Source organism: Copadichromis virginalis, linkage group LG4 (genome assembly GCF_057382275.1).
Source record: "Copadichromis virginalis isolate Kocher_CV1m ecotype Utaka linkage group LG4, C_Virginalis_male_GT1.1, whole genome shotgun sequence".
Classification (NCBI taxonomy): Eukaryota; Metazoa; Chordata; class Actinopteri; order Cichliformes; family Cichlidae; genus Copadichromis; species Copadichromis virginalis.
The window spans coordinates 32,050,881-32,077,851 of NC_140621.1; the positions used below are offsets into that span (position 1 = coordinate 32,050,881).

General features: G+C 43.8%; 3 protein-coding genes across 3 annotated transcripts in view; 2 read left to right on the plus strand and 1 right to left on the minus strand.

Moving 5' to 3' along the window:
- Positions 1-12,854, plus strand: part of ppfia3 (PTPRF interacting protein alpha 3) — a 37,749-nt gene extending 24,895 nt beyond the window's left edge. Inside the window, exons 26-31 of the mRNA XM_085454943.1 lie at positions 282-379; positions 6,687-6,862; positions 8,230-8,298; positions 8,411-8,573; positions 9,702-9,763; positions 10,024-12,854. Of these exons, the coding sequence (XP_085311069.1) occupies positions 282-379; positions 6,687-6,862; positions 8,230-8,298; positions 8,411-8,573; positions 9,702-9,754 (559 nt within the window). The 3' untranslated portion in view covers positions 9,755-9,763; positions 10,024-12,854. The remainder of the gene's footprint in view (positions 1-281; positions 380-6,686; positions 6,863-8,229; positions 8,299-8,410; positions 8,574-9,701; positions 9,764-10,023) is intronic.
- A 2,776-nt stretch (positions 12,855-15,630) lies between these two features.
- ntf4 (neurotrophin 4) lies at positions 15,631-24,009 on the minus strand. The gene is given in 3 exon segments (XM_085454946.1): positions 15,631-16,642; positions 16,645-18,068; positions 23,546-24,009. Coding segments are annotated over 2 exon segments (1,455 nt in total). The 5' UTR covers positions 18,050-18,068; positions 23,546-24,009; the 3' UTR covers positions 15,631-16,592.
- A 308-nt stretch (positions 24,010-24,317) lies between these two features.
- The window catches only part of slc1a9 (solute carrier family 1 member 9), a 29,097-nt gene continuing 26,443 nt past the window's right edge, over positions 24,318-26,971 (plus strand). Inside the window, exons 1-2 of the mRNA XM_085454947.1 lie at positions 24,318-24,522; positions 26,282-26,359. The gene's annotated coding sequence lies outside the window, so the exon portion shown is untranslated. The remainder of the gene's footprint in view (positions 24,523-26,281; positions 26,360-26,971) is intronic.

Here is a 26,971-nt window from a genome sequence, read left to right on the forward strand (position 1 = left end):
TCATGCTCTTTTGTCACGTCTCGTGTTTACAAAACTCTTACTCTCCTACCTTTGTGTGCATGTGACAAGGGAATTTTGAAGGTGTTAAAAGACAATGGTTATGGCACTCTGACAGCTCAGTTGTGTGTCTCCAGGCCTTCTCTGAGTTCTCTTTTGAAGGAGTGAAAGGGTCAGAGGTGCTGGGTTGTTAATGCTTTCTGAGCACATGTGAGAGTGGAAACACGCCCTCCTCGGTTAACCTGCTTGAACCCCTGACCCTCTGGCTCTTTGCCCTCTCCCAGGGTCAGCTTGCATTACGGCATCATGTGCCTGAAGCGTCTAAATTACGATCGCAAGGAGCTGGAGAGGAGGAGAGAGGAGAGCGCCCACCATAACAAAGGTGACCCCTTGTTTCTCTGCCATTATCTCACCTTTCACGCCCCAGTGGAGGGATGGTATTGTACAGTTCTCCGAGCCAGTAGAAGCAGCTAATTCGTTTATTCATGTGGTGCTTTTGTGCTGTGTAAAGCATACCTTAGTGACTACTAACTGCAGGTTATTTGTTTTATTTGACTATTAATTTTATTGCATTTTTACCATCACCTTGTTGATCTGTTAGACCGCGGTTTTTATTGCCTGTGCTATTTCATGTGCCGTGCACAGCTCAAGTTTAAGAAGCAAAGCATTTTTTCTTGTGGAAAGGCAGAAATCCTGTGTGTTTCTGGAGCTCATCGTAACCAAACTGGACCAAGCACAAACTAATAACTAGCAGTCTTGGTTAAATACAGCTTCGAATAGAAACTCGCACTAATCTGGTGGTGTCGTAAACATTTAAACTTCTACCAAACATCAATAGAACATCAATCTTATCACAGCCGTAACAAGCTGATGTGAATACCATGAATACATCTTTTCACAGCCTCCTACATGCTGTCCCTGAGCAGAGAACAAGTCTGACTGGTACCATCTCCTGTTTGGCTTACGTGTCAGAAAAGGCCGCTTCCCACCTGGATTATCAAAGTGTAATTCGGAGTTTATGTGTGAACTTGAATCTTAGCTCCTTATACAGTTTTAAATAAACACGAGCCGCATGGCTCTACAAAGGCTGAAAATCACCTGCATCCGCTAATCGAATCTCTGGATTCAGATAAGTTTGTGATATTTTATTGAGACTAACGAGACCATACATGAAGCTCAATTTGATGTATTTGTAAAGTTATGATGCAAAATGCAATTGTGCCATGTCTTGCATGGGTAAAGAAGCTTTTCAAGCATTCTTTGGTTCCCATCTTGATAACTTCGAAGCAGGGTCAAACCACACCTCTGCTAAAAACTGTTATTGTCAAGGTCTGCGGAGGCAGACCGTGCGGAACGGTGTGTGGTGGACCCAGGTGCGAACACAAACGAGGATGCAGGAGTGGATTCCAACAAAAACGAGCCTTTTATTATGGCTGAAAAACTCATAGAAAAGAACAACAAAGTAACTGAGGGAAAACCTGAACATAGACTGGGAAACTATGACTCTAATGAGATTTAGACAGCAAAATGCAAACTATGGCTGGGATACTACGACAAGGGGTAGGGGAGATAACACAGACGACGCGACACAGGCTACATGAAACACAGACTAAATACACATGAGGGATGATCAGGGGAAGTGGATGCACACGGGGAACACAGGTGACACTGATAATCATAACAAGACACGGCAGGAGTGAACGTAACACTGATGGGAGATGGGCAAAGTAAAGCAGGACGTACACAAAGGTTCAAACAGGAGGAGAGAGAGCACGGGGAGAACGCAGACATAACGGGCTGGGGAAAACATAGAATAAAGCACAAAGGGAGACGAGGGCTCATAAATACATAGAGGGCACACAGGGGGGAAGAGCCATGAAGGGAAAACACTTAGGGAACAACACAACAGGGCAACTCAGAAAACATGGCCTAAATAAGGAACAAAATACAAAAATACATGAAAACTAAGAATACTGGGCCCACATGGCCCAGGACCATGACACCACCCCCCCCTAAAGGGCTGGCTCCCGACAGCCCAAACCCGAGAAACCAAAACAAAAACAGAAAACAACCCACCCAGGGCGGGAGGCGGGGGACCAGGACGGAGGGACCAGAACGGGAAACAAAATAAACAACAGAAAACACGGGAGCACATGACCATAGTCAAAACAAAGTTCAGGGGGCCGACCCAGAGCCCACAGGCACCAGAGTCCACGGGTCACACGGTCGGGGGGCCGACCAGGCGGGTGGCAGAGCTGGTCCGGAGGCCAGCCGCGCGGAAGCCAGCGGCGGCGGCGAAGGAGACGACGGAGCAGTTCAGGGGGCCGGCCGCGCGGAAGGCAGCGGCGGCTCTCCAGTGTCAGGCGTGCTGGCCATGGCCCGGTGGGCACAGGACCAGACGAAGCACAGGCTGAAGACGCTGAGGCTGGACCAGACGAAGCACAGGCTGAAGACGCTGAGGCTGGACCAGACGAAGCACAGGCTGAAGACGCTGAGGCTGGACCAGACGAAGGCTCTGAGGCTGCAGCAGACGAAGGCTCTGAGGCTGCAGCAGACGAAGGCTCTGAGGCTGCAGCAGACGAAGGCTCTGAGGCTGCAGCTGACGAAGGCTCTGAGGCTGCAGCGGACGAAGGCTCTGAGGCTGCAGCGGACGAAGGCTCTGAGGCTGCAGCGGACGAAGGCTCTGAGGCTGGACCAGGCGTAGCAGAAGGTGGCTGGATGGGCTCCTCGGGCCCTCCAGCAGACGAGGCGTGAGGCTGAACGGGCTCCTCGGACCCTCCAGCTGACGTGGCATGAGGCTGGTGCGGTTTTCCAGAACCCCCAGCTGACGAGGAAGGAGGCTGAACGGGCCCCTCGGACCCTCCAGCGGAGACAGGAGGCTGAACGGGCCCCTCGGACCCTCCAGCTGACGTGGCATGAGGCTGGTGCGGTTCTCCAGAACCCCCAGCTGACGAGGAAGGTTGCTGAACGGGCCCCTCGGACCCTCCAGCGGAGACAGGAGGCTGAACGGGCCCCTCGGACCCTCCAGCTGACGAGGCTTGAGGCTGAACGGGCCCCTCGGACCCTCCAGCGGAGACAGGTGGCTGAACGGGCTCCTCGGGCCCTCCAGCTGACGAGGCTTGAGGCTGAACGGGCTCCTCGGGCCCTCCAGCAGAGACAGGTGGCTGAACGGGCCCCTCGGACCCTCCAGCTGACGAGGTAGATGGCGGCGTGGGAGCCGCGGAGTCCTGGATGAGCTCATCCGAGCTCCCAGCAGGAGCTGATGCAGAGCCAGAGAGATTTGAGACCCCTGGCTGAATGTGAAGCTGACCAGCGGACCGTACTGCTATCGGGGACTGGGCTACAGGAGCTACTGGGGCCTGCGCTACAGGCGGCACTGGAGCTACTGGGGCCTGCGCTACAGGCGGCACTGGAGCTACTGGGGCCTGCGCTACAGGCGGCACTGGAGCTACTGGGGCCTGCGCTACAGGCGGCACTGGAGACTGCACTGAGGGTGGCTGCGCTGCAGGCGGCACTGAAGACTGCACTGAGGGTGGCTGCGCTGCAGGCGGCACTGAAGACTGCACTGAGGGTGGCTGCGCTGCAGGCGGCACTGGAGACTGCACTGAGGGTGGCTGCGAGGGAGCTAACTGAACTGAGGGTGGCTGCGAGGGAGCTAACTGAACTGAGGGTGGCTGCGAGGGAGCTAACTGAACTGAGGGTGGCTGCGAGGGAGCTAACTGAACTGAGGGTGGCTGCGAGGGAGCTAACTGAACTGAGGGTGGCTGCGAGGGAGCTAACTGAACTGAGGGTGGCTGCGAGGGAGCTAACTGAACTGAGGGTGGCTGCGAGGGAGCTGACTGAACTGTGAGGGGCTCAGAGCGCCGGCGGCGAGAGTGCCGCTTCTTTCTATCCGTGGAAGCGGGCGGGGTGAGCGGTGGAAGTCCCTGGCAACTCCGGGGACCCCCGAGAGCGAGGCGCGTTCCCCGAAAGACTTGCTCACAGTCGGGGGTCAGCCACGGCTCCCACCGGAGCTTCTCCTCCAGCTCCGCGAGAACCACCTGCTCCCGTTCAGCGATGTCCCGGGCAATGATTTGTGGGGACATCTCCTCAGAGCCGAAAATCACTGCTGACACGGACTCGGAGGCGGCTTCGGCCAGCGGTTCCGGCCCAGGCGACTGCTCTGACGACACCCCGGACTCGGGCTGCGCTGACGTGCGGCGGCTGTTGACACAACATTGATAGCTGTGACGGCTGGCTCCTCATCCTCCGACCACATCCGTGCCAGAAAGGAGGCTGGAGAAGCGAAGTCCGAACGAAACGGCGAGGGTGAGCGGCTCGTGTACGAAGGCATGGATGGTAGCGACCCCAGGTTGCGTCCGAGTCTCAGTGAGCCAACTTTAATCACCCCGGAGCCGCAAGATGGTGGAGGCGGTGATGGGGAAGTTGCGTGACAGCGGAACGGTGGTGACGCGGCCCGTGCGCTGGGCGCCTGCTCCTGAGGACGGGGTTGGAGGATGGTGCGGAGGTAATCAGAAATCAGGGGGGGTAGCGCCTCCCACAGCCAGGGGAACACGGTTACGCTCACCCGCAATGGGTGAAGCAACTCCTCCGTATCCTCCTCCCCGGAACGCTGCATCCACTGACAGCATAGCGCTTCCACTGTCTGAACGACCTCCCTTCTCTGTGTCGCTGGGTCCATACTGGTCGCGTCGTACTGTCAAGGTCTGCGGAGGCAGACCGTGCGGAACGGTGTGTGGTGGACCCAGGTGCGAACACAAACGAGGATGCAGGAGTGGATTCCAACAAAAACGAGCCTTTTATTATGGCTGAAAAACTCATAGAAAAGAACAACAAAGTAACTGAGGGAAAACCTGAACATAGACTGGGAAACTATGACTCTAATGAGATTTAGACAGCAAAATGCAAACTATGGCTGGGATACTACGACAAGGGGTAGGGGAGATAACACAGACGACGCGACACAGGCTACATGAAACACAGACTAAATACACATGAGGGATGATCAGGGGAAGTGGATGCACACGGGGAACACAGGTGACACTGATAATCATAACAAGACACGGCAGGAGTGAACGTAACACTGATGGGAGATGGGCAAAGTAAAGCAGGACGTACACAAAGGTTCAAACAGGAGGAGAGAGAGCACGGGGAGAACGCAGACATAACGGGCTGGGGAAAACATAGAATAAAGCACAAAGGGAGACGAGGGCTCATAAATACATAGAGGGCACACAGGGGGGAAGAGCCATGAAGGGAAAACACTTAGGGAACAACACAACAGGGCAACTCAGAAAACATGGCCTAAATAAGGAACAAAATACAAAAATACATGAAAACTAAGAATACTGGGCCCACATGGCCCAGGACCATGACAGTTATGCATATCTGTGCAAAATCTTTTGAGTTATTCTGATAAAGAACAAACCAACAACATAAAATGCAGTGGCAGAGGTAAAGATTCATACCTTATATTTATATTGATACTGATCAGTATATATTTTTAATTGTTGTTGTTTTTTTAATTCTAGTATTTGTTAACCCAGCAAAGAGCAAAACCCCACACAATTTACTGTCTGAAACAGAGAAATAGCAACAAGCACTGGTACCCTGGATATTTTATCTGTTTTAAGTGTCATATCACCATGTTGTATAGGTGGCTGATCAGTTCAAGTTATAGCTTTCTTCTGTCTGAATTATTTTCTCAGATTTGGCTGCTTCACCCTGTTTCAGTGTGACATTATGTTTGTTTCTGACCTGCCATCAGTCTACACTGCCAGCACCCTTTTACCAAACTGCCTAACATCTCTGCGGACGGTTTCCAGACTAATAAGAATTTATCATCTGCATAAAGGAGTAATAAGATTATGTAATCTCCGTAAAATGATGCACTATTTGAGAAGCTAAAACATTTAGAAAACAGTTTTTAATGACTAAACCTTTCCATTCTTCACAAGTTTGGGGGTTTTAGAATTTTAGCAGGGAAAGCTGCTGTACTGCTTTTAACTTTTGTCAAATCTCTTTAAAGTAAGCAGATGTAAAAAAGGAAAGTCTTTACAAGTAAACTATAAAAATACTTTCTTGCATCAGCGCTGGCATGTAAAAAAAAAAAGTGAAACAAAAAAACCCTTAATAATGGTTATTTTCTTTGATTTCTCACGTTCCTGGGAATTCCTGTGTTTAGACCACCCATTGTTTTTCCCCCCTCCTCGTCATACCTAGAAGAGATTATAAGCCACAACCTTCTAGCTTGGCTGGATAATGATTACATAAATGTCAACACGTTCGGTCATTAAACAAACCCAAATCTCTCGCACTCCCACTGCTGCGCCTTGAAAAACACATGTTGTGCATTTACAGTCAGTTCATCTTGGCTTCTCCCCAGAGGAATCATGCAGATGAGGAAATTAGCGAATCTGGGTTTGTCTGATGATAGGCCTGACCTGTGTTGTCCATGTGCAGAAAATAAATCAGTTAGTCAAATGTTTCATTATTTCCTCTGATCGCTGACCCTTACAGAAGACGGTTAATAAATCTGAGCAGCCCTGCATGTGTTTATGTATCCAAATTAAACTAAAGGAGGTGACTTCAGTTTTAATAAAGATTTAAAAATAGTGTGCAGACAGCTTTCTGTTTGCAGATGAATGCCTCTCCTCCCTTCCTTTCACCTCCTCCCTTTCTCTTCCTAGATGTGATGGTATGGTCCAATGAGCGTGTGATGTGCTGGGTGCAGAGCATCGGTCTGAAGGAGTACGCCGACAACCTCCGGGAGAGCGGCGTCCACGGGGCTCTGCTGGCTTTAGACGACACATTTGACTACACTGACCTGGCCCTGCTGCTGCAGATCCCCAATCAGAACACACAGGTAGTGAATTCATTGTCAATGCACATCAAGAGAAATGTCTTTGCATCAAAGTCTGTTCCTACGTCCAAGACAATTTATCAGATATTTTGCACTTTAAGATCCCTATAAACTTTTTTAGATTTTGATAATTTGCCATTTTTAGACAGAACAAGTTTAGCCAGTTCTGTGGTATTTACCCTAACCCTAATCTGAGTTATACAACAGGCAGCACAGTGGCAGAATTGTTAACACTGTTGCATCACAGAAGGAAGATTCTGGGTCCAGCTGGGACTGTGTGGAATTTGTATATTCGCTCTGTGCCTGTGTGCTTTCCTTTCAGGTGTTTCAGGCTCTTCCTCCAGTCTAAAGGCATGTAATTTAGGCTAATTAGCCAAAAAGTTGGCCACTGTTAGAAATGGTTCACCGTATCTCTATGATGGGCAGGCGACCTGTCCAGTGCGTACCCCACCTCTCACCCTATGACACCCAGTGTAGGCTCCAGGCCTGCTGTGACCCTGAAGTGTTTGTGATAATGGATGAATTTCTATTTATATGGCAACAAATTCCTAAAAACCAAGCAAAAATGCCTTTCCCCAGCTGTAATAGTGGGAACTACTGCAAAGGCAGTTTTGAGTACTTTGACTGGTGTTTATCTTTCTATCTGGAAGTCAGTGGACAGACGTAGTCAACACAATGATGTCACACATCTCCAAGATACAGTCCCAAAACATTTACAAGTTTGGAGTTGAGATCAAAATGAAAAAAAAAGCTCAAGTTTGGGTGTGGTACGACCCATGTGGACCGAGTGTTCATTGAAAAAGTAGTGTTGACTGCTGAAGATGAGCCTGAATGCCAGCATGTTTATATATGTGTGTGAGTTGTGTCATCGCAAAACACAAGCCAAAGTACTCTAAACTGCGATTGTACGAGTCTGTAGGGCCACATTTTGCCATGATGACACACATTCAAAGCAATCCCAGTTATGCTATCGTACCTGTAGCAAAGGTTTTGGGTGTAGCTGTATCCAAAATTCCTCTTGCTATTGCAGAAATGTATGCAAAAAGGGCGTATGTAATTAGGTGCACCATTGCACACTTAGTTAAACATATATAAGAAAATTAGTAATATAATAACTGTCTTTAAAAAGATCTTCTCAGCCTCTCCGTCTCAAATAGAATTACGTCTGTTATGTCTAAAAATGTCTAAAATGACACGTCAGGAGTTAAGTGCAGAGGTTGTTCCTGTTGCACTGAAAATCGAATGAGAATCCACAGTATTGTTATAAAATAGGTATCATGTTCAAAGAATTAATGTATGCCAGCATAGCAGAGCAGCCCTGATCTGAAAATGCATCAATCTCCAAGCTCTCCATCACCTCTATCCTGCAGGCCAGACAGCTCCTGGAGCAAGAGTACAACTCCCTCATCTCCATGGGAACTGAGAGACGGCCCGATGAGGTGAGCATGCTAATATGTCTTTAAAAAAAGAAAACAAAATACCCATGAAGAATACAAAGGTTGTTTGCATGAGGATCCATCTTAAGGCTCACGACATGTGTCTCGCTGGCAGGATGGGACTAAGACATTCACCCGCTCTCCCTCCTGGAGGAAGATGTTTAGGGAGAAAGACCTGCGGGGCGTGACCTCTGACTCTGCCGAGACCCTGCCTGCTAACTTCCGTGCCTCAGCCATCTCTACACCCTCCGTTACCCTGAGGAAGGTTCAGAGTGAAGGTGAGTATGACCCCGTGACCTCTGAAACATTTGCTCTCACCTCCGGATTCGTTCAGCTCTTTTCAGCCCTCGAGTCGCGTCACCATTTAGAGGACGAAACACTTAATGTTCTCATTTCCTGGCAGCCAATTACTGCAGTTTAGTCAAAGCTCCTGGAATCTCAGGGATTCACACAAGGTGATTTCTATTTGGAGGTTTATAGGAAGACGACAGGGAGACCAATCTCACTCCAGACTCAAATGTTTTACTCAAAATGCAATTTTCTTTTCAAAAACCTCACCAAACAGCTGGTAAATATGAAGATAAAAGTCAAAACAAAGCAGTGAGTGAAACAAACCACAGTTTAAAATAAGTATTATAAACATCAGTTAAAGGTTTACCGTAACCACTTCCAGGCAGTTGTTTACAAACCCAATTAGTAAGCATTATTAATTATCCATCATTGTTAACGATGTTAAACCAAAGCTCAATTTACTTTTATTAATGATGGTTATTATAAAGCACCAGATTCTTGCATTTGTAATCTCAGGGAACCACACATAGCAAGGTCATATCCTTACATTTAAACCTAATAAGTCCTCCTTGAGGTCTGGAGACCCTTCTTAAAACTTCCTTTTAAGAGGAAGAAACATGAAGGGAGGGTGTCTGCCTTAAAAGGTCAGTGTGAGGGAAGAGCAGAGTGAGGACCTTATGAAGAGCATTTGAAAAACTGGGGCAAAACTTTGGTTGTAGTGGGGTAACAGTGCAAGGTCGGCCCAGGTGAAACGGTACCGTAGACCTCTTAATAAATGAGCCGTGTGTTTACATTTGTAATTCTTGGAAATGAGCCTTGAGCTGAAAGATTTTTCTGCAGCCAGAATACACCGAATGTTATATAAGATGCTGCTAATGCACAGGCGGCAGTTGGTTGTTTTCATGCTACTCTGCTATTAATTTGCCAGTGGAATTTTGTGTTGCCTTCAGTGGAGGAACTGGCAATAACAAGGAGCAGACGCTTCAAAGTACAGAGGAAGACTATTTTGCCTCATTCCTCCTCTTAATAGGAATGCCTCTGGAAGGTCAGTGCTGTTTAAAAGACTTTGCAGTTATAATAATAACCCCCCCTCTGTGTCTCGGTTTCCAACACAGCCAGCTCTGGTGCCCGGGGTGAATCTGCCTCAGTGAGGACGTACTCCTGTTGAGTGGCTGAGGTGAGAACCCTCCGACTTATTAATTAAACAGTCTGGTTTCATTCGTTTCATGACACAAACATTTCCTCTAAGCTTCAGAGATAGCTTGCACATGTGTCCAAACTCTCCCTTTTTTTTGAAGTCTTTGTTTTATGTATTTGTTTGTTGCAGTTTGGGAATTTTAAAGTGCTTGGTTTGGTTGGTTGGTGGGGCTTTGAGCTGAGTTGAATTGAGGCCACAGAAGCAGTGACGTGGCAGTAATGTTGTTTCTCTCCCCCCAGGGCGCTGACAGGATTGTGACTAGAGGACCCTCTCGCTCATCCACGGAGAAAGAAGCAATGAATATAACCATTTAACTTTAAATAAATCTTTCAGTCTGACCATTCTGCAATAACAGAAGAAAAGAAATAAGGGGGAAATCAAGAATGTATGAATGTATTTGCGAAGACTGCGAAGGTTGAAACGGATACGCTGTTTTCTCCCTCTGTCTCTCACTACCTTCTCAACTCTTCCTCTCTCAGTGCCAAGGGTGCGAAAAGGACAACACCGGTGTCGGTTAGAGTCGGTGCCGTTGCGCTGCGTAGGTCTCTCCTTTCTTCATTCCTGTCCACGTAAAGTTAGCAGAGTTGGCAATATCAGGGCTCATTTTCCTACCTACAGAAAAAAATAACACTTGCTGCCATTTATTGTCTTACAGTTTGAAAACAAGTAAATGTGTCGCCTTACAACTTCTGCTCAACAACAGGTGTTTTATAACGAGGGCCGGTACAGAAAGTAACCTCACCGTAAAGTCTGGAGAGGACCGAGAGGGTGTTAAAACTGAGTGACGACTTGGAGGGGAAATGGCTAGGTGGACATAAACGTGTCATAAACTACACCGGTGTTCTCCTTTGTACTAAAGGGCTGGCTGGTGTCTAGTGTCAGCCATTGTGGCTCTTTGTTGGCTTCTATGGTCCTGTCAGGGGTTGGTTGCGGTGGTGTAGTAAAATCCGTCTGAATTCAGACCACCATTTAGCTCCGACCACATCAGAGGGACCCTCCTCACGGCTTGTCTATTGGGGCCTTGAAAGCCGATAAGCTGAGTAATCTCTTTTGAAGGGAGTCCATTATAGAGATCAAAGGCACAGAGTTGCATGGGACAGTGTGTAGCAAGGCCATAGAAGCATTGTGTTCATGATCTCATGATGTCAATGGCAGGAAGTCAATTAAGTTACCGCTGGTACCACTTTCTAAAAAAGATGTTAATAGGTTTTTATAAGTTTTGGCTTTATTGATGTTAAAAGGACACTCCAGTGATATTTGTTTTTTACTTTCAGTGGGGTTCCACTCAGACTGTGGAAACAGTTCCGCAACAGCATTGTGGTTTTGGTAGGAACCTTTTTAAAGTTTGGAAAAGAAGTGATACAATCTCTGCTTCAGTATGAGATTTACTTATTTTTAATATAATCTATAAGTGTGGAACAAAAGAAAGGAGCAAATGCAATCTGGGCACTTATCGGTCGGTCTGCTAATTTAGCATTTTGGGGCAACAGCAAGTTTTTATGTAGCCTACAGATATCTGGGCCAAGACTGTTTATCTGCATGCAGGCAAACCTGCTCAAATGTGATTAACAATGTAACTCTGAATGCAAATGGAAACCAGAAAGCTTCTTGTAGCAAAAATCTGGTCTCTACTTACTTACATACAGACATCCACTTATAGAGACTGGTGTAGAATCATTTTATACCTCGACCTACAGTAGAGCCTCTGCTAGTGACAGCGTTTCAGAATATATAACAAACATTAGGGCCTCGTCTCAACAGAGCTGTAATGTTCGATAGCTACACGTACCTCTGATTGGTGGATGTAGACTGGGCAAATAAAATAGTTTCTACGTAGCACTCGATCTTTGTTGAGTTTTATCAATTTCAGCTATATTCAAGAGAAGCCACACATATCGACAGGCAATATCTCCAAAACTGAGCAACTCACACCCAAACATTCTGGACGGTGGAAAGCTTGATTTTTAGGTGAACGGTTCCTCTAACCAAATATAATCTTTCTAGTGACTGTAAGACTGAATTAAAAAGGAAAGGAGGGTTATTCTAGAGGCGAATATGCACCGGAAAAATCTATTTTTCAGGAACTTGCACCAAAAAGTTCACCTTTCACTTAATAATTCAGTATCTCATTAGTGTCCTGTACATTGTTATAAATATTAATGTTTTACATGGAAATAATGCCATTTATTAAAACCTCTAAGCCATTTCGAAACTATGTCTATCTAGAAAGTGGTACCTAAGTTTAGAGTATAAAGCCAGACTCCAACGCGAAATCCTCAGTCAGCGTCCACGGTGTCTTTACGAGGTTTGTGACTTGTAATCATCAGCTCAGGGTCTTGGGTAATCCTGATGATGGCAGAGGCAACAGAGAGACAAAACAGCAACTCAAAGGGAGAAAAGAAGAAGAAAAAGAAGGATGGACAGAAGCCGGTCATTTTATTGCACACAGAAGCCATAACCGAAATTTAGAGCGCTTTCTGGGGGCGTGGGGGTGAGATCAGAGAGAGGCCGGATGAGGTCGGGGCGAGCCCGTGGAAGCCCAGGAAACAAAACCTTTAGCCTCTGTGTTTACGATGCATGTCAAACAAATGACAATGACCTAAAAACATTTTTTTGGTAGTGAAGATGATATGAGGTGTCGTTAAAAAATATATATCTGTATGATAAACCTACAGGGGTGGGAGCCTGGGGATCAATTTGTAAAATGTGTGTATTTTTTTCAGTTGTATTTTTTATTTTTTACAATAACTATTTATTTTCTTTAGGTATGTATTGGATAAATGTATGTACATGTTCTGTTCCTTCTTGACTTCATTTGAACTAGTTTTAAAAGTAAATATGAAACATTGAAAATGGTCATTCAAATACGCTACTGTATGTGTACATTTTGAGAACAAATTGTGCAATGATTTAACAGATTTCCATGATTAAAGTGATAGTAATACAAATTGAAAAAAAAATCATCTGGAAAATAAAGAAAAATAATGATGATGATGATGATGATGAAAATGGTGATGTAAAAGAAAAAAATAAATAAAGCGATCCAGGTGGATCTGCTGATCATCGCAAAGTTTTCCTGATTTTCTTTTATTCAGTGACTTCTATAGATAAAAATTTAAGATTTAAGAAGTTGTTTTGCTTCTTCTTTCAGAGTACAAGGAAAAGACATATTTAGTTTGTTTCACTTCACTTTGTAAATATCTTTTGCATACTTTGCAAACACCCAAGTACTAATAAGTAGTAGTAGTAGAAAATTTGCCAAACAAACTAGCAAAATAATTTAAACTAGCTGGACTTAACTGGGAGGTTTCAAAATGATTTTTTTTTTTTTTTTTACCAACAAATGCAGTAAAACCTGAAGAATTTAAAGCTGGGCTACATTTAAAGTATGTTCTCTCATTTTTTGCTTGTACTCTCCACTTTAATTGCACGTACATCCACCAAACTTTTCACCGGTTTGCTGGTCGATAAAGTTTTTTAAGTTTTTTTTTTTTTTTCAAATATTCTTCAAAGTCTGATTGAAAACTTTTAGTCCTTAAAATGTGATCAAATGAACTTTTTCTGACTGTCAACAGCATTTTCTGGTGTACACCCAGTGGATACTTTGTTAGGTATACTGCTCAATAACACATATATCTGCTAGCAACTCCATGCATTCAGTTATGTGGACATGGTCAAGACAACTAGCTGAATTAAAAGTGTTCTCTCACCCCTATTCACTCAATATATATTCATACACCATGCATTTAATTATGGGTTATTATTCATCTCTGGTTTTCTTCCACAGCATGTCTTTTGTCTCCCTCCCCTCCCTGAGCTTGGTTCTCCTGGAGGATTTTTCCTGTTAAATGGAAGTTTTTCCTTCCCATTGTCGCCAAAGTACTTCCTCTTAGGTGTCGTCTGATTGTTGAGGTTTTTCTGTCACATTGCAGGGTCTTTATCTTACAGCTTTTAGGCAACTGTTGTTGTGGTTTGGTGCTATATGAATAAAAGTGAATGGAATTGAAATGGGGAGTATCAGAATGGGGAAGAAGGGTGACTCTACTAGTTTGAGTATTTCAGAAACTGCTGATCTACTTGGATTTTCCAAGAGAGAAGATTTTTAAGGGAGTGGGAGTTCTCTGTGTGAAAACACCTTGTTGGAGTCAGAGGTCAGAGAACAATTGCAAGACTGCTTTGAGCTGATAGGAAGACAACAGTAAATCAAATAACCACTCATTACAATGAAGGTATGCAGAGAGGCATTTCTGAACGCCCAACACGTCAAACAGATGACCTAGAGCAGCAGAAGACCACACAGGGTGCCACTCTGTCAGCGCAGAATAGTAAACAGGCTCACCAAAACTGGACATCAGAGGACCAGAAAAACATTTGCAGGATCAGAATTTGGAGGCAACACTGTGAAAGAATGGATATATCCTACCTTGCATCACTGGTTCAGGCTGGAGGTTGGGCTCTAATGTTATGGGGGATATTTTCTTGGCAAGCTTTAGTCCACTAAGTACCAACTGAATGCCATTTAAACAGCACAGTCTGAGTATTATTACTGACCATGTCCATCCCTTTTGACCACAGCGTGCTCATGTTCTGATGGCTGTTTCCAGCAGGAAAAAGCACCACGTCACAAAACTCAAATCATCATCTCAAACTGGCCACTTAAACATGATAAGCTCACTGTACTCAGATGGCTTCCACAGCCTCCACATCTCTTCCAATAGAGCCCATTTGACATGTGATAGAAGAAGAGCAAGTGTGTGAGGCAATCAACACAGACCGAAATCTTTGATGAATGTTTCCAGCATCTTGTTGAATCTATGCCACATGGAGTTCAGGTAATCCTGAAGTCAAGCCGGGATCCAACCCAGTACTACCTAATAAAGTGAGTGATGAGTGTACAACTGGCGTTATCTGATGTTCAAATTTATTCTAGAAAAAAAATGCAAATTCAGGCATATTTCTATAGAAAATACCTCACCTGCATTATAACCATAAAATAGCAACAAAAAAAGGCTCCACCTCAATGTACGTAACTTTTTGGTGATATCACTTTCTTTCAATTTTAACAATCGCTGCTGTTTCCAAAAGAAACATTTTACAACACATATCTCTAAAAGGCGTGCTCTCACTCTGAGCCAGGAATCTACCTGAGTAGCACTTACATCCACCCAACATCACAGCTTTATATCTGTTTATATCTTAAAGGGCTTTTTAATAGAGCAGTTCATTAATGTGTCACTCAGAGCTTGATTTATAGAACGTCATTTGTTATAAAACAAAAACAAAAACGTGGTGAGGCTGACATTTTCCTGGCTGTTTACTGCATTATCTGAATGATGTAGTGATAAATAGATTTTTTTTTAAACCCTCTCTAAAGACCTTTAACTGCAATGTGACAAGAAAATTAAACTTTATCCAGTATTTGGACTTCCATGAAAGCATGGATTATACAATTTGTGGATAGAAAATACATGTTTATTGTCTTTAAATAGTGTCAGTAAGTTTATTTGATTGGTTTGTGTTTTGTTGTTAGTGCGGACCCAAAAAGTAAATCCACTAATGTTTTTCGACACATTCGTCACCTTCATGGGGCATAAAAATGGACATTTTCTTGTCATATCTTCACAAATACATATGCAAATAAAATCAGAAAAAATGGGAGACACAGTTTAGATGTTCTCAGGAAACATAAACGTTATCCAGGTGTAGATATCCTAGTGTGTGTAGGGATTTGTGCATGTTGTGCACCTCAACCTTGGAGGTATGTAGTCTTGGCTTGCTCTTTTTCCTGAAGCAATTATTTTTAATCAACTACATGTATCTGGATTTATAGACAACTGAACACAGAATAGCCACAATTTTTGCTTGTAATGGATGATTTTTAAAATGAGGACTTTACAACTTTTAAGCATGTTTGGCACGTTTCCTCTTACCAGCAGATTTCAGCAGCAAAAAATACAATAAAAAGCTAGTAGTGAAAGCTGTACTTTGTATGTACATTAGTTAAGTTCAGAGCATACTGAGTACAAAGTTCCTTTATTACCATGTTTGGCAGGACAACTGAACAAACGCAAAGATGGTAAATCAGCTTGTTTAAGTGTCACATAATTTACAAACCACATGCTTTTACAATCATGAGCCACATGTGAGGCCCACATGCACAGATACATCCTGCCACAAAAAATCCTCTGCCTGGCTGAAATCACGCTAGCATGTGCCCACGCTGCAGTCTTAGTTAAACCATAACTGTAACGTTTCATGGTAAAATATACGGTGAGAGTTTGGAGCAGTAAAATGGAACCTCAGTAGGGGGCGCTCCTTCCTCTTACAACCCGAGCGGACCAGAGGCTGGAATTATCATCAGACACTGGAGAGACCTACAAGCCCGTGAAGGCTTCTTCTATAAATACACACAAATATACATAGCTTCATACATAAAGGTATACTGGTGTCATATTGTACACTTATATATATATATAGGAATATATTAATATCAAAGACATACACATGCTTACATACTAATCAAAAATAACTTAGATTATGAAAGATAAATCATACAAAAACAGTACTTCTTAAAGTAAAATTTCTATAGGACAATTTTCCCTAAGATCTAGTGTTGAGGTCTTCTTGTTTTTTTAAATGCAAAAGTCACATAAAGTTGTAGTGGAAGGAAAAGAGATATCTGAAAAGGTCTGGATTTAAGAAGAGATAGCTTCCCTCATGTTCTAGGAAAGACCACGAGGAAGAGAAAGTGCACACAGAAGGATGTCAGAGCTGCTCTGCTCTGTGTCACTTCACTTTGTGCTGTCTCTTAAGCCCTCCCCCTTCTTGTCAAAACCTCCCTCCCCGTTGCGGATTTGCTCTGGACAGCAGCACACAGACGCAGGACGAGTTGATTCGAATCCACCTCCATGCGATTCTGTTTCTATTATCTTTGGTGAGTGCTCGCACGTACGACTGCTTGACTCTACACTCACTGTTCCACTGTTTTTTATCCACTCCCAAGCAGCTGCCCCCAGCCACACCTATCCCTCGAGGTTTGAGAGATTTCGCTGATGCAACAGCACCCTTTGACTGGATCCGGTTGTTGGGATGGTGGCAGTTAGTTTCATAGAAGTACTGTTGTAGAGGTCCTCTCTGAGTCTGGATTTCCTGTAAGACACTGACATTCTCTCCTTTGAAGTCAGTGGCTTCTGTCTTGTTAACCCACACACTTATTGCCTCGCACACCGACTGTTCCCTTGACCTAATACCCTCCTTTGATCTGTCAGTCAAATGTGAGCGTTTATCCCTTTTAACAGGATGGACACCCTCGCGGGTTAATCTAGCAGAGTCTGCCCAAGACAAAGTCGTACTCCTGTCGAGTGCGCGGTCGCCGTGACCCTCAATGCGCTCGTCCATGGCCTCCTGCTCCTCCCAATCCCTGTCCTCCTCCAGCATGCCAGTCTCTAACATGAGCAAAAGAGGTGGGTCCTCCGGAGGTGATGGAGAGGATGAGAACAGGACCCGAGGATGAGCATCGAGAAACAACTCGTCTCCCTTTAAGATGTTATCCAGCCCTCCCAGACCCAGACCATCCTCCATTGTCAGACTTTCTTTAGGAAAACCTCTTCCAGTTCCCACGGTCCTCTGGCTCGCTGTCCCGATTTTTTGTGTATCTCTGAACTGATCTGAAGTTGTAGTCAGTTTTGGTCCTGTTTGACCCTTATGTGTTGTAGCAGGACTCACATGGTTTTCCAATGCAGAAACCTGCAATGGCCTATCAGTAGCGTCCTGAAGATTGTCTTTCTTGGAAAAGTCCACAAAGCCTGCGTATTCATACCTGCTGGTGCTGCCAGGTTTGTAATCCTTGGGAACAGAACTATCCTGGGAAACATCCTCGGCCCTGAGTGTAGCTCGTTCTGTGGGAACATCTAAGCTGCTTCTGTCATTGCTGCCTGAGTTGCTGTTTGATTGGTGGGTTCCTCGACTCTCCACCTTGAATGTCTCTTCGTGTATAGGTTTTACATAATCCTTACGGCTCTGGAGGTTTTGTCTGTTGCTGTGTTGACTGAGCGCAGCAGTCATGTTGTAGTCCGTCTGCGAGGCACTTCCATTGAAGCTGTAGTCCGCGGGGGCAGCTGCGAGGCGAGCGGCTGGGTCATGCCGGTGCTCTCTGCGTTTGTCGAAGCCAGGCTCGGCGGTCGCAGTAGCAATCTTGGACACGGGGTTGTGAGGGAAGGGCAGGGCCGAGGCAATCACCATGGCAACCAGGGGAAGCCAGTGCATCACTCCCAAGACGTATCAGCTGGTGGTTAAAATAGAGCAGACACAAGAGGAGAGAGAGCCAACGTTACTTTATACAATGCAAATTGTGGCTTATACAGTTAAACCAAGCACCACAATTAAAGTGTAAATTGAGAGGTTTTACTGGTGGCCTACAGCTTTATGAGACTGGTGCTTTAACTGCTGAGGTATGGCTCTAAAATCTTGGCAGAACTCGTGGAAAAATAGGTACAGCGAGGTCGATCTTTGTTTCTGCAAGAGGAGTTCAGCTATGAATGGTGCACACTTTGAAGAGCTCACCTCCGACAGACTGGCACGTATGTGTGTCAGAAACTTTACAGCCAAAGCTTTTAAAGGCATGATTTGTTTCTCTTCTGCTGTTGCTACTTTTCTTCAGAATCCAAGAATCTGGGACTTTCTTCTACATGTTGTAACTTACAATATACCTTCTTGTCAAAACACACACACATAATAAGAAAGCATACCAATACAGCTGAGATAAACCGCAAGTATTCTACCTGTTTACACCTGGGCTGTGAGTGAACTGGTGATGGAAATTTAATGACGGATACAGTACTGCATTCAGCTGCACTAGCCTGGAAGAGTTTCAATTATAGAGTGATCGCTATTGTAAACGTCCTGCCTGCCATAACCTGTATTATCTAAACTTTGTGCAGCTTGTAGTTACAAAAGGCTTTAGTGCTGCTTTTTGTGTGGCAAAAATAAGAAGCTGAAATTCTTCTGTATAACTCCTTTAGGTCATATACACAATATTATGTTATAAAAAGTACATACTAAGCATTTCATAAAACGCATAGTTAACTGTTGACTAGTTAGTTCACTATTATTGTTTTTGCCCATTTTACCTGGTCACAGAATCTTAGAAGAGCTCAATATTATTACAATATGACACCCACAATAACAATTCAGGGATTTCTATGCACAGAGAGCTTTTTGGAGAATAAGTGGCACTTATAAGGTTAATAGGTTTGATATATGTAGACCAATAAAACGAATCATAATACAATACTTGCTGCATTACATGACTATTATTTAGGCTAGGGTACCATGTTGGTGTAACTGAACTGTGGTTTCAGTGGGAGTAGCATTGTATCAACACTATCCAATTTGTTAGCTCTGTCATTTCCTTCTCCCCTTGTCTGTAACACACACACACACACACACATTACAGACGCGTAAATATCCTGTTATGACAGGCCTGATCCCTTCATTACGCTGATAAATTTCCAATTCACTCATGACCTGAATCATATTTAGACATTACAGTTTTCACAATTATGCTGTGGGACCTGAGATACAGTTAAACACCAGTTAAACTCCTGGTTTCAATAGTTTGTCTGACCACTAATTTGAAGGCAAAAATCTTTATTGCCAACCTATCAGATGTGCACAGTTTACAGCTTTTTTTTTCATCTAAAAAATTATGAGCAAATTTCCTGAAAATCAAAACTAACTGTTAGTATAAATATAGTCAACCAGACCGCACACTCCCTCGTGTAAGCCAAATGTAAACAATTCCTGACACGCAAAGGACGTTTAGGGTGAATTGCTTTGTCAACTCTGACATTATGTGAATGAAATAAAAAGTGAGATGACTCACATGTGACTCAATGTGAGGTTGCCCTCTGACTAACAGTAAAAATATTCCAGCCACCAATCTATACCGCAGGTCCAGCGAGACGGTATTCAAGCAGTACTCACGAGCCTACACGGGGGAGGTAAGTGAGGATTTAGTTATTTGTTTAAAAGCAGGGAAAAGGTCAATTGGAAAGAGTAAAAAATGGAATGATGGGAATGTCAGTGATGTAACGTTGCTGGCGAGGCTCCTTCGTGGCAAAGGATGCAGACTTCTAAAAAACCACAGCAACATAAAATACGTGTCAAAAACTGAATGTTATGACTTCGTTTGTTTGCTGATATTATAATTGTTTGTTTTAACAGGTGTGTAAGAGCGACTGGGTGGGGGGATCATCGGTGGCTATCAGTGAGTGTGTGAATGAGTGGTGACAAAACTAAATCCTTCCTGTGACAGGACCTGTAACTCAATAGAACCACACCCGGGACACAATGCTGCCAGCGAGACGCAGCAAGGTTTGGTTGAGACATCATTCATGCTGTCACCCAAGGTGCTGCCGCTCAAAGTGCCTGCTGACGCCAAATCACACCTCAGCGTGTAGAGCTACATGTTTGCTTAGTTTACTGATCAGTGTACCAGGCCTGCCAAATGTTTTGTGTGATGGAAACCAATTAAAGTGATAAATCTGACCGTTAACACGAAGGGGAAGTACAGGATCAAATATCCCGGACAGCTGTGGAATATGTGATCAGTTGGAGTTACAGGTTTCCTAAAGGCCTTTGTGGAGCACTCAGACATCACACCGAGGGCAGGCAGGCTGACCGTCTAAGTGGTTTCTTTGTAAAACAGCAGCAGCAGGAGCTGCACTTCATCACCATGCTCCATTTGCCACAATGACATGCATCATTTGCTCTCCCTGCAAGGCTAGACACAAAGTTCTTCCACCGTCTGGACCAAACTCAAGCCCTCGCAACCTACACCCCCTCTCCACAAATGAGTATGCACAAATACCCCAGGCCGTCTAATTCAAAAACCTCACCTAGTAAGTAAAACCCTACTCGAGGCTGCACTCTTATGTTAATCCTAATCACCGTAGCCTGAGAGCCTTCAAAATGAGCAGCACAGGAAGAATACCACAGGATATACAGCCTAAACAAACAGATGGAACCACCTCATCGAGCAAAAATCCATGAATAAACAGACTAAACTTTGAGGACACTAACGGAGAGACCTCCAAGAACTCCATTTCTTAGCACTGATTAATATAAGTCCTTGATAGCTCACATGCTGGCTTTCTTTTCTCTGCAATCACATTGGCTGTGCATTTATTTAAGCTTCAGAAAAGCAGTCAAAACAAGGCGGAAGATACAACTTGTTCCCAACCTCTGCAATACAACATTCCCAGCAGATATGAGCATACGTCAGGGAGCATTTTTACGTGACAGGTTGAAACTGTCCTATTTCACTTTGTTTTTAACCACTCTTAAAATGCAATGTTTCCCCTCGCTCTGACAGTTCAGCATTTTACTTTATATCTCTTTCTATGTATTTATTTTTTTAACTCATTTTTATCAGATTAATGTGCTGCTTTTTCTGGTTCTTACATTAAACAGCGCTTTTAGCTGAACACAGATTCGGTCTTTTTTATGGACACTTTTAAATACACATAATTGACATTTATTATTTTGTAAAGACATTTAAGAAGCTGATAAAGTTTTTATAATTCACTTGAAAAATTACAATACAGTAGACACTAACTTCCTGTTAATGGATGATAACTTGTCATACATTTTTCTGTATTATCAAGCCACTTTAAGTTAGCGTGAAACACATGCATCAATCCACATTCTTCACGTGCCGTCACTCAAAACTCTTGCTCAACATTAACAATAGAAAAACTTTAAACACAGAATATAAACATAAGTGTTTTTCTGAGTAGATCTGACACCTGGAAAATTGTTCAGACTCCTGCCAGTGTTAAAGGGAAGAAGGAATCAGGGGGAATTATGGTACAGTGTGCCTCTGGCTCTCTCTTGAGACCCACCCCAGGAAACACATGCCATAAAGCAGATCCACACCTGGCAATGGCTACTGTGCTATTTAGTCTGTTTACAAGTTCCACATGTGTGGCTAATGTCAGGCACATCCATCTGACAGCGGGAAAATGCATTCAGTGTTAGGACTGCATTCTCTCCTAAACTAATCCTGCCTGAAGTTCTGTAACTCCCCCTCGATGGGGGTGGAAGATCTCAGAGGGAAGCTTCCCCCTGAAAACAGTTTACACGTCAGATTGCATCTTTCACCACATTTTAATCACAGGTTGGGTCTGACTAAACGGTCTCAAAAGCATCTATTAGAAACACTGACAGCAGGAGTGGCTGTGACACTATGTGAGATGGAAAAAACATGCAGGTAAATGTTTGTCCTCCCTCTGCTTCGTCCCCTCTTTCGAGGTTAAAAATAAAAGCCTTTACATCCATTTACAGTGCCTTGCGGTCCCGCTGTGCAAACAGCCCATTAATTCCAGCTCTGTGATTGTTTCGTACCATGCTCATCCTGCAGGATTGAGCCCCCTCCTCTCTAACCTTGGCTCTGTCAGTGACACCTCTCTCAAATGACTTGTAGATCTCTCTGGTTCACACTGGGAAACACTTCTAATGAGGTGCAAGCAAGCCATGCGTCTTCTTCTGTTTAAAAGCGTAAAAAAAACCTTAAAAACTGTAATGAAATAATTTATATTACACTCAAACTTGCACTTTCACCTGCAAAAACCACCCACGAAGCCTATTCAGCCCCTTATCTGTTGACAGCGCGGAGTTAAGAGATCAGCTGCAGGTATGTTAAAATGGCAACTTGTGTGATCTACCAGCAGGTTTGTGTTGTGACTCGGTAGCATTCACCTCACCTGAGTGACTGCCAAGGAAAACAACATGTGAAAAACCCTACAAGTGTCGGGCTGCCAAGGAAAACACGTAGAGCGTCTTGATCTTCTCAATCAAGTGAGAAATGCTGAGCTTTAAAAAAGAAAGTATGAATCAAATAAAAAAATTAAATTATAATGATCAATTCGTGCCTGTTTATACATGAATGTAATTAAAAAGAGAGCCCGGGAAAATAAATAAATATAAAATTATTAAACTTATAGTAGCCTGACTTATATAACTTTCTGGTTGTTATCCTCAAAGTGATAGGACCTCACCAGTGCCTTTGAACCAGGGCACTGATAAGCTTCCATCTTCTAATCTAACTTAGCAAGTCTACTTACTCAAGTACGTTACTAAATAAGTATTAATAGAAACTTTCTGATTTTACTCCACTATAATTTGTATGCAAAATAATGTGCTTTATAATAATTTTAAAGCTTACATTTTTTTGTTATATATTGCAAAATATAATCATATTAATAAATATTAATTATTATAGCTATATAGATTCAGTTATGATGCATGATCTAGTATAATGTATTGTATAATGCATATATTTTGATTCTGCATAATTCTGCACGTTCTTTTACTGTAAGTACTTTCAGCATATGTTGAACCTACAAGTTTTTTTTACTAATATTTAAGCAGGGTTATGACTTTTTAACTTGTTTCTTCACTTTGCAAAAATGTTATTCACATTCACACTTGTCTACTACATCTGTATGAGGGCACTTGAGCTTGGAAATCCGTGTTTTCTGCACCAGTTTTCTACTTTGTATTTATTTCTCATTAAACATTATAATATAATATGTTTTCCAGCGGGGCCCCACTGCGCCACTCAATTTACAAAATCATGGAACCGCCCCTGTATCTGTAACTGACTGATTGCATAAATAAATGAAGAAACGTGTCTGTATTTCGATTGAGCTGCGCTGCAGAATATTTAAACATTATTTTGAGTGTACGTGTGTGGCATACCGTTTAGGTGAGATCCGGACCCCGCGTCCTTCCAGCTGACACCACATTGATTATAGTCCTGTCGCTGTTGCTCAACTGGTTTAAAAAAGAAACCCCAAATCACTTTTACACGCTAACCACAAACGCTATTCACAAACATGTCTTTCTCCTTTTTTAATAGTCCGTGACATCGCACGAGTGCACCAAAAATCCAATGAGGGGAGAGAAAAAAAAGGAAAGGAAAGTAGTTACACACCAGAAAACTCTCCTGTCCCGGGAGCGCTTCCACTCAAGAGAAATACTGTATGCAATAAACCCACAAAACTATTACAAATGTTGACCCGCCTGAAAATGTGGATATTCCATAACTTGTTACTGCTCCAAGGAGCCCCAGAGAAAAATTATGTCAGTTCAAATAAGTGAGCGACGAAGTGGAGCGCTGAAGAAGCTACCCAAACGTTTTAAGAACTCCGAACTCCGCCTGAAACGCGTTAAACAAAGCTAGCATTAACTACAATCAAAACTTCCGGTTAACATTTTCAAAATAAAACATGAATTGAGGAATTTGAATTTCCATCGAACGTGACGGAAAGGCAAGGCTTTTATTTTAAAGAAGCACGCAGTCTCTTCAGAATGGCCCTGTTATTGGCTTACTGCTAGCTCGACTCAGTTGAGATTAGTTTCTTGGTGGAAGCGCAAAGACTGGGCGAACTCCCCCCCCCCCTCAGGATCCTTTAGTAGAATATGGATAAGAGTTCTGGGGCATTCAGCGACTAACATCTGTCAAAGCAGATGTATGAAACAACCGCTCCTAAACAGACACCTAAAAGAGAAAACAATAATTAGCCCCAAAACAAAGTCACATATCTTTGCTAGCTTGGAATTAACATGGCCATGAGATGATCTTAACCGTCACCCCTCCTGTTTTTGATCCCCGCCTCACACTTCACAGGAAAACAGCCAGTAATGCCAGTAATACGGGCACAGATCCAAGTTCGGTGAGTTCATTATGGGGCATCAACTGTAAATTATTACAACCAGCCGTAGCTGCACGGTTGTCGTTTGCAAGTGTGTGAGGCTGCAACATAACCCCGTTTGGCACAATCAAACCTGAAGATGTAACTCTGTGTTTTAATGCCAAATCCAAGTCTGCTTTCAGATTGCTTCCTCTATGCTTGTGCCAGATTTTTAGGCATGTTTGCAAGACACGTAGAGATGTGAGTGCTTACAGGTTAATTTCGATGTTGGCATGCACATCAAATCCTAGGAAAGAGTAAATAGGCCTAAATTACAACAGGAAGATACTGTATACTCTGACAAGATGATTAAGAAAATACTGTGCACTGAGGCTATAATTCATCATGTTCATGTTTAGATTGTTGGGCCTCCTTATCTGAGGACTTTAGGTGGTGATTAGTATGGGGACCCTTGAATTACTCTGGCAAACTAGCCTTGTGTCTAGGAAGGCCATGGCTTCTGTCTGAAAGGTTTAAGGCACCGAAGTGACTTAAACTTGGCTTCAATTTTTCATGGGAAACTTATGAGGTGCAAAAAGGTTATCTATTTTTTTGCAGTCACGTGACCTCTAACCAGATTTTGGAGGTGTGACGTTGTATGGGGAAGGTCTCCGTGGACGTGGAACCCACTAGGCAAAAATGTGTACTCCCCAACCAGTTTGCGCAGTTGCATTTGCAATAAGGTTTTCACCAACTGAGGGTTGCAGGGTGCTGCACCGAAAACCTCCTTGTTGTTGCTAGCAAATTGATGCAGCTTTGAAGCAGTACATCATCCATTTCCATTTTTTTTTCAAGTTTTACTGCCATTCAGCTAATAGTTAGCGAGTGTTTGCAGAGAAGATGGTGCGTTCCATGCAAACTTCCTCCCTTCAGAGGAGCAATTGAATTTGACTCCACACGTGATCCACCTTTTGGATCCCAACATCTTCAACTGGTTCTCATTTTGAAGTGCAAACTTCGGGCGATTGAGACAATCTGCTAGTGACCAAAGCACTTACATTGAGGTTTCTGGTGTAATCCACTTCACCTAGTGATGTTCAGAAGCCCTATATATTTTTCGCTTACCAATAGTGGTTGTATCACATCCAAGCAATGTGTGCATGATGTCATATGTTCCAAATTCCTGATAGTCTTCAGGGCTCCATCATTAGTTCCAGGTAATACTAAAGCTGTTTTTGTGAATTATAGTCATTATTAGAAGGGGTGATAATCCATCATATTGTCATTAGCTAATGACCTGTCAATCACAAATGATCAGCCAATGAGCATGCAGTGTACTACTACTACTTTTACAGTCAGTCCATCACTTGCTTTTCAAGTCTTGTTTCAAAACACCAGCATGGGGACTGCTAAATCACTCAGTTTGAGCCTTCATAACAAGAATTCAGTGACGATTGCATGACATCACAATCAAGGCATCGCACTTTTTTACACTTTTTTTCTTAGGTTGAAGTGATTTATGGAGCTGCCTTCCAGCTGCACAACATAGAGACTAAAACCATTAATGCACACATAGTGGACAAGTCCATGTGCCACAACCCATTAAAAACATGTGTGTTATTATGTGTTATTTGATCCAGATCTAGTTCATGTTTTCACATGGTTTTGACTTCCATTCAGTCGTGCAGATATTTGCTGCTTTGATCTTCGCTAATGCTGCAATGCAGGTAGTTTGGATGTACTGTTAAAGCTGGAAAGATGAAAATAAGAGTTGTTGACTGGCCACTCTGTCCGCTCACAGGTCTTCGGGGGGAAAGTCAGCCAAGGCCTGTAGGAGTCACAATGGAGGTCTATAGAGGACGCACAGGCTGACAGACAGGTCAGTGGGTCCTCGGCGCAGATAAGTCACCCCTATACAGACCAGACGAGGGTTCATTGCTATTGACCTGCGAGAACAGCGCGTCCACTGAGCCTCCCCACCTTGAATGGCCTTGTTGAAAAGGAGAGCCATAAATTGGCGGATGAGCAGTGAGAGGAATGGGGGGGGGGGGTCTACTCTGCCTCCCCTCTTCATCCCACCTCCCACTCTCTCTTGCTCTCTCACATGCTATCTCTTTCTTTCCTTTACCAAGTAGTGGTTTCCATCTCACCAAACCCCTTTTCCCCTGAATGTTTAAAAAGATGAAAGGATAAGGAAAAGAATGGAGACAAAAGAGCGCAGGCTTGTGTTACAACCCTGCCCCTGAGAGACTGCTCATGAAAGAGTTCGGGGATGGGAGAGATAGGGACCTGGAGAGGAGACACAGAAAGAGAAGGGGGGATCGTGAAAAGAGGGTTTTCAGGCCGCTAAAACGGGTCACTCTTGTATAGAGAGGCAGACTAAAGTGCAGTCTTCACTCTGAGTCGGAGACATTTAACACAGGACCATCAGATGGAAGGCGGCGTTGATATACTTGTACTCACTGAGTGATTGCACAAGCGCACATGACTT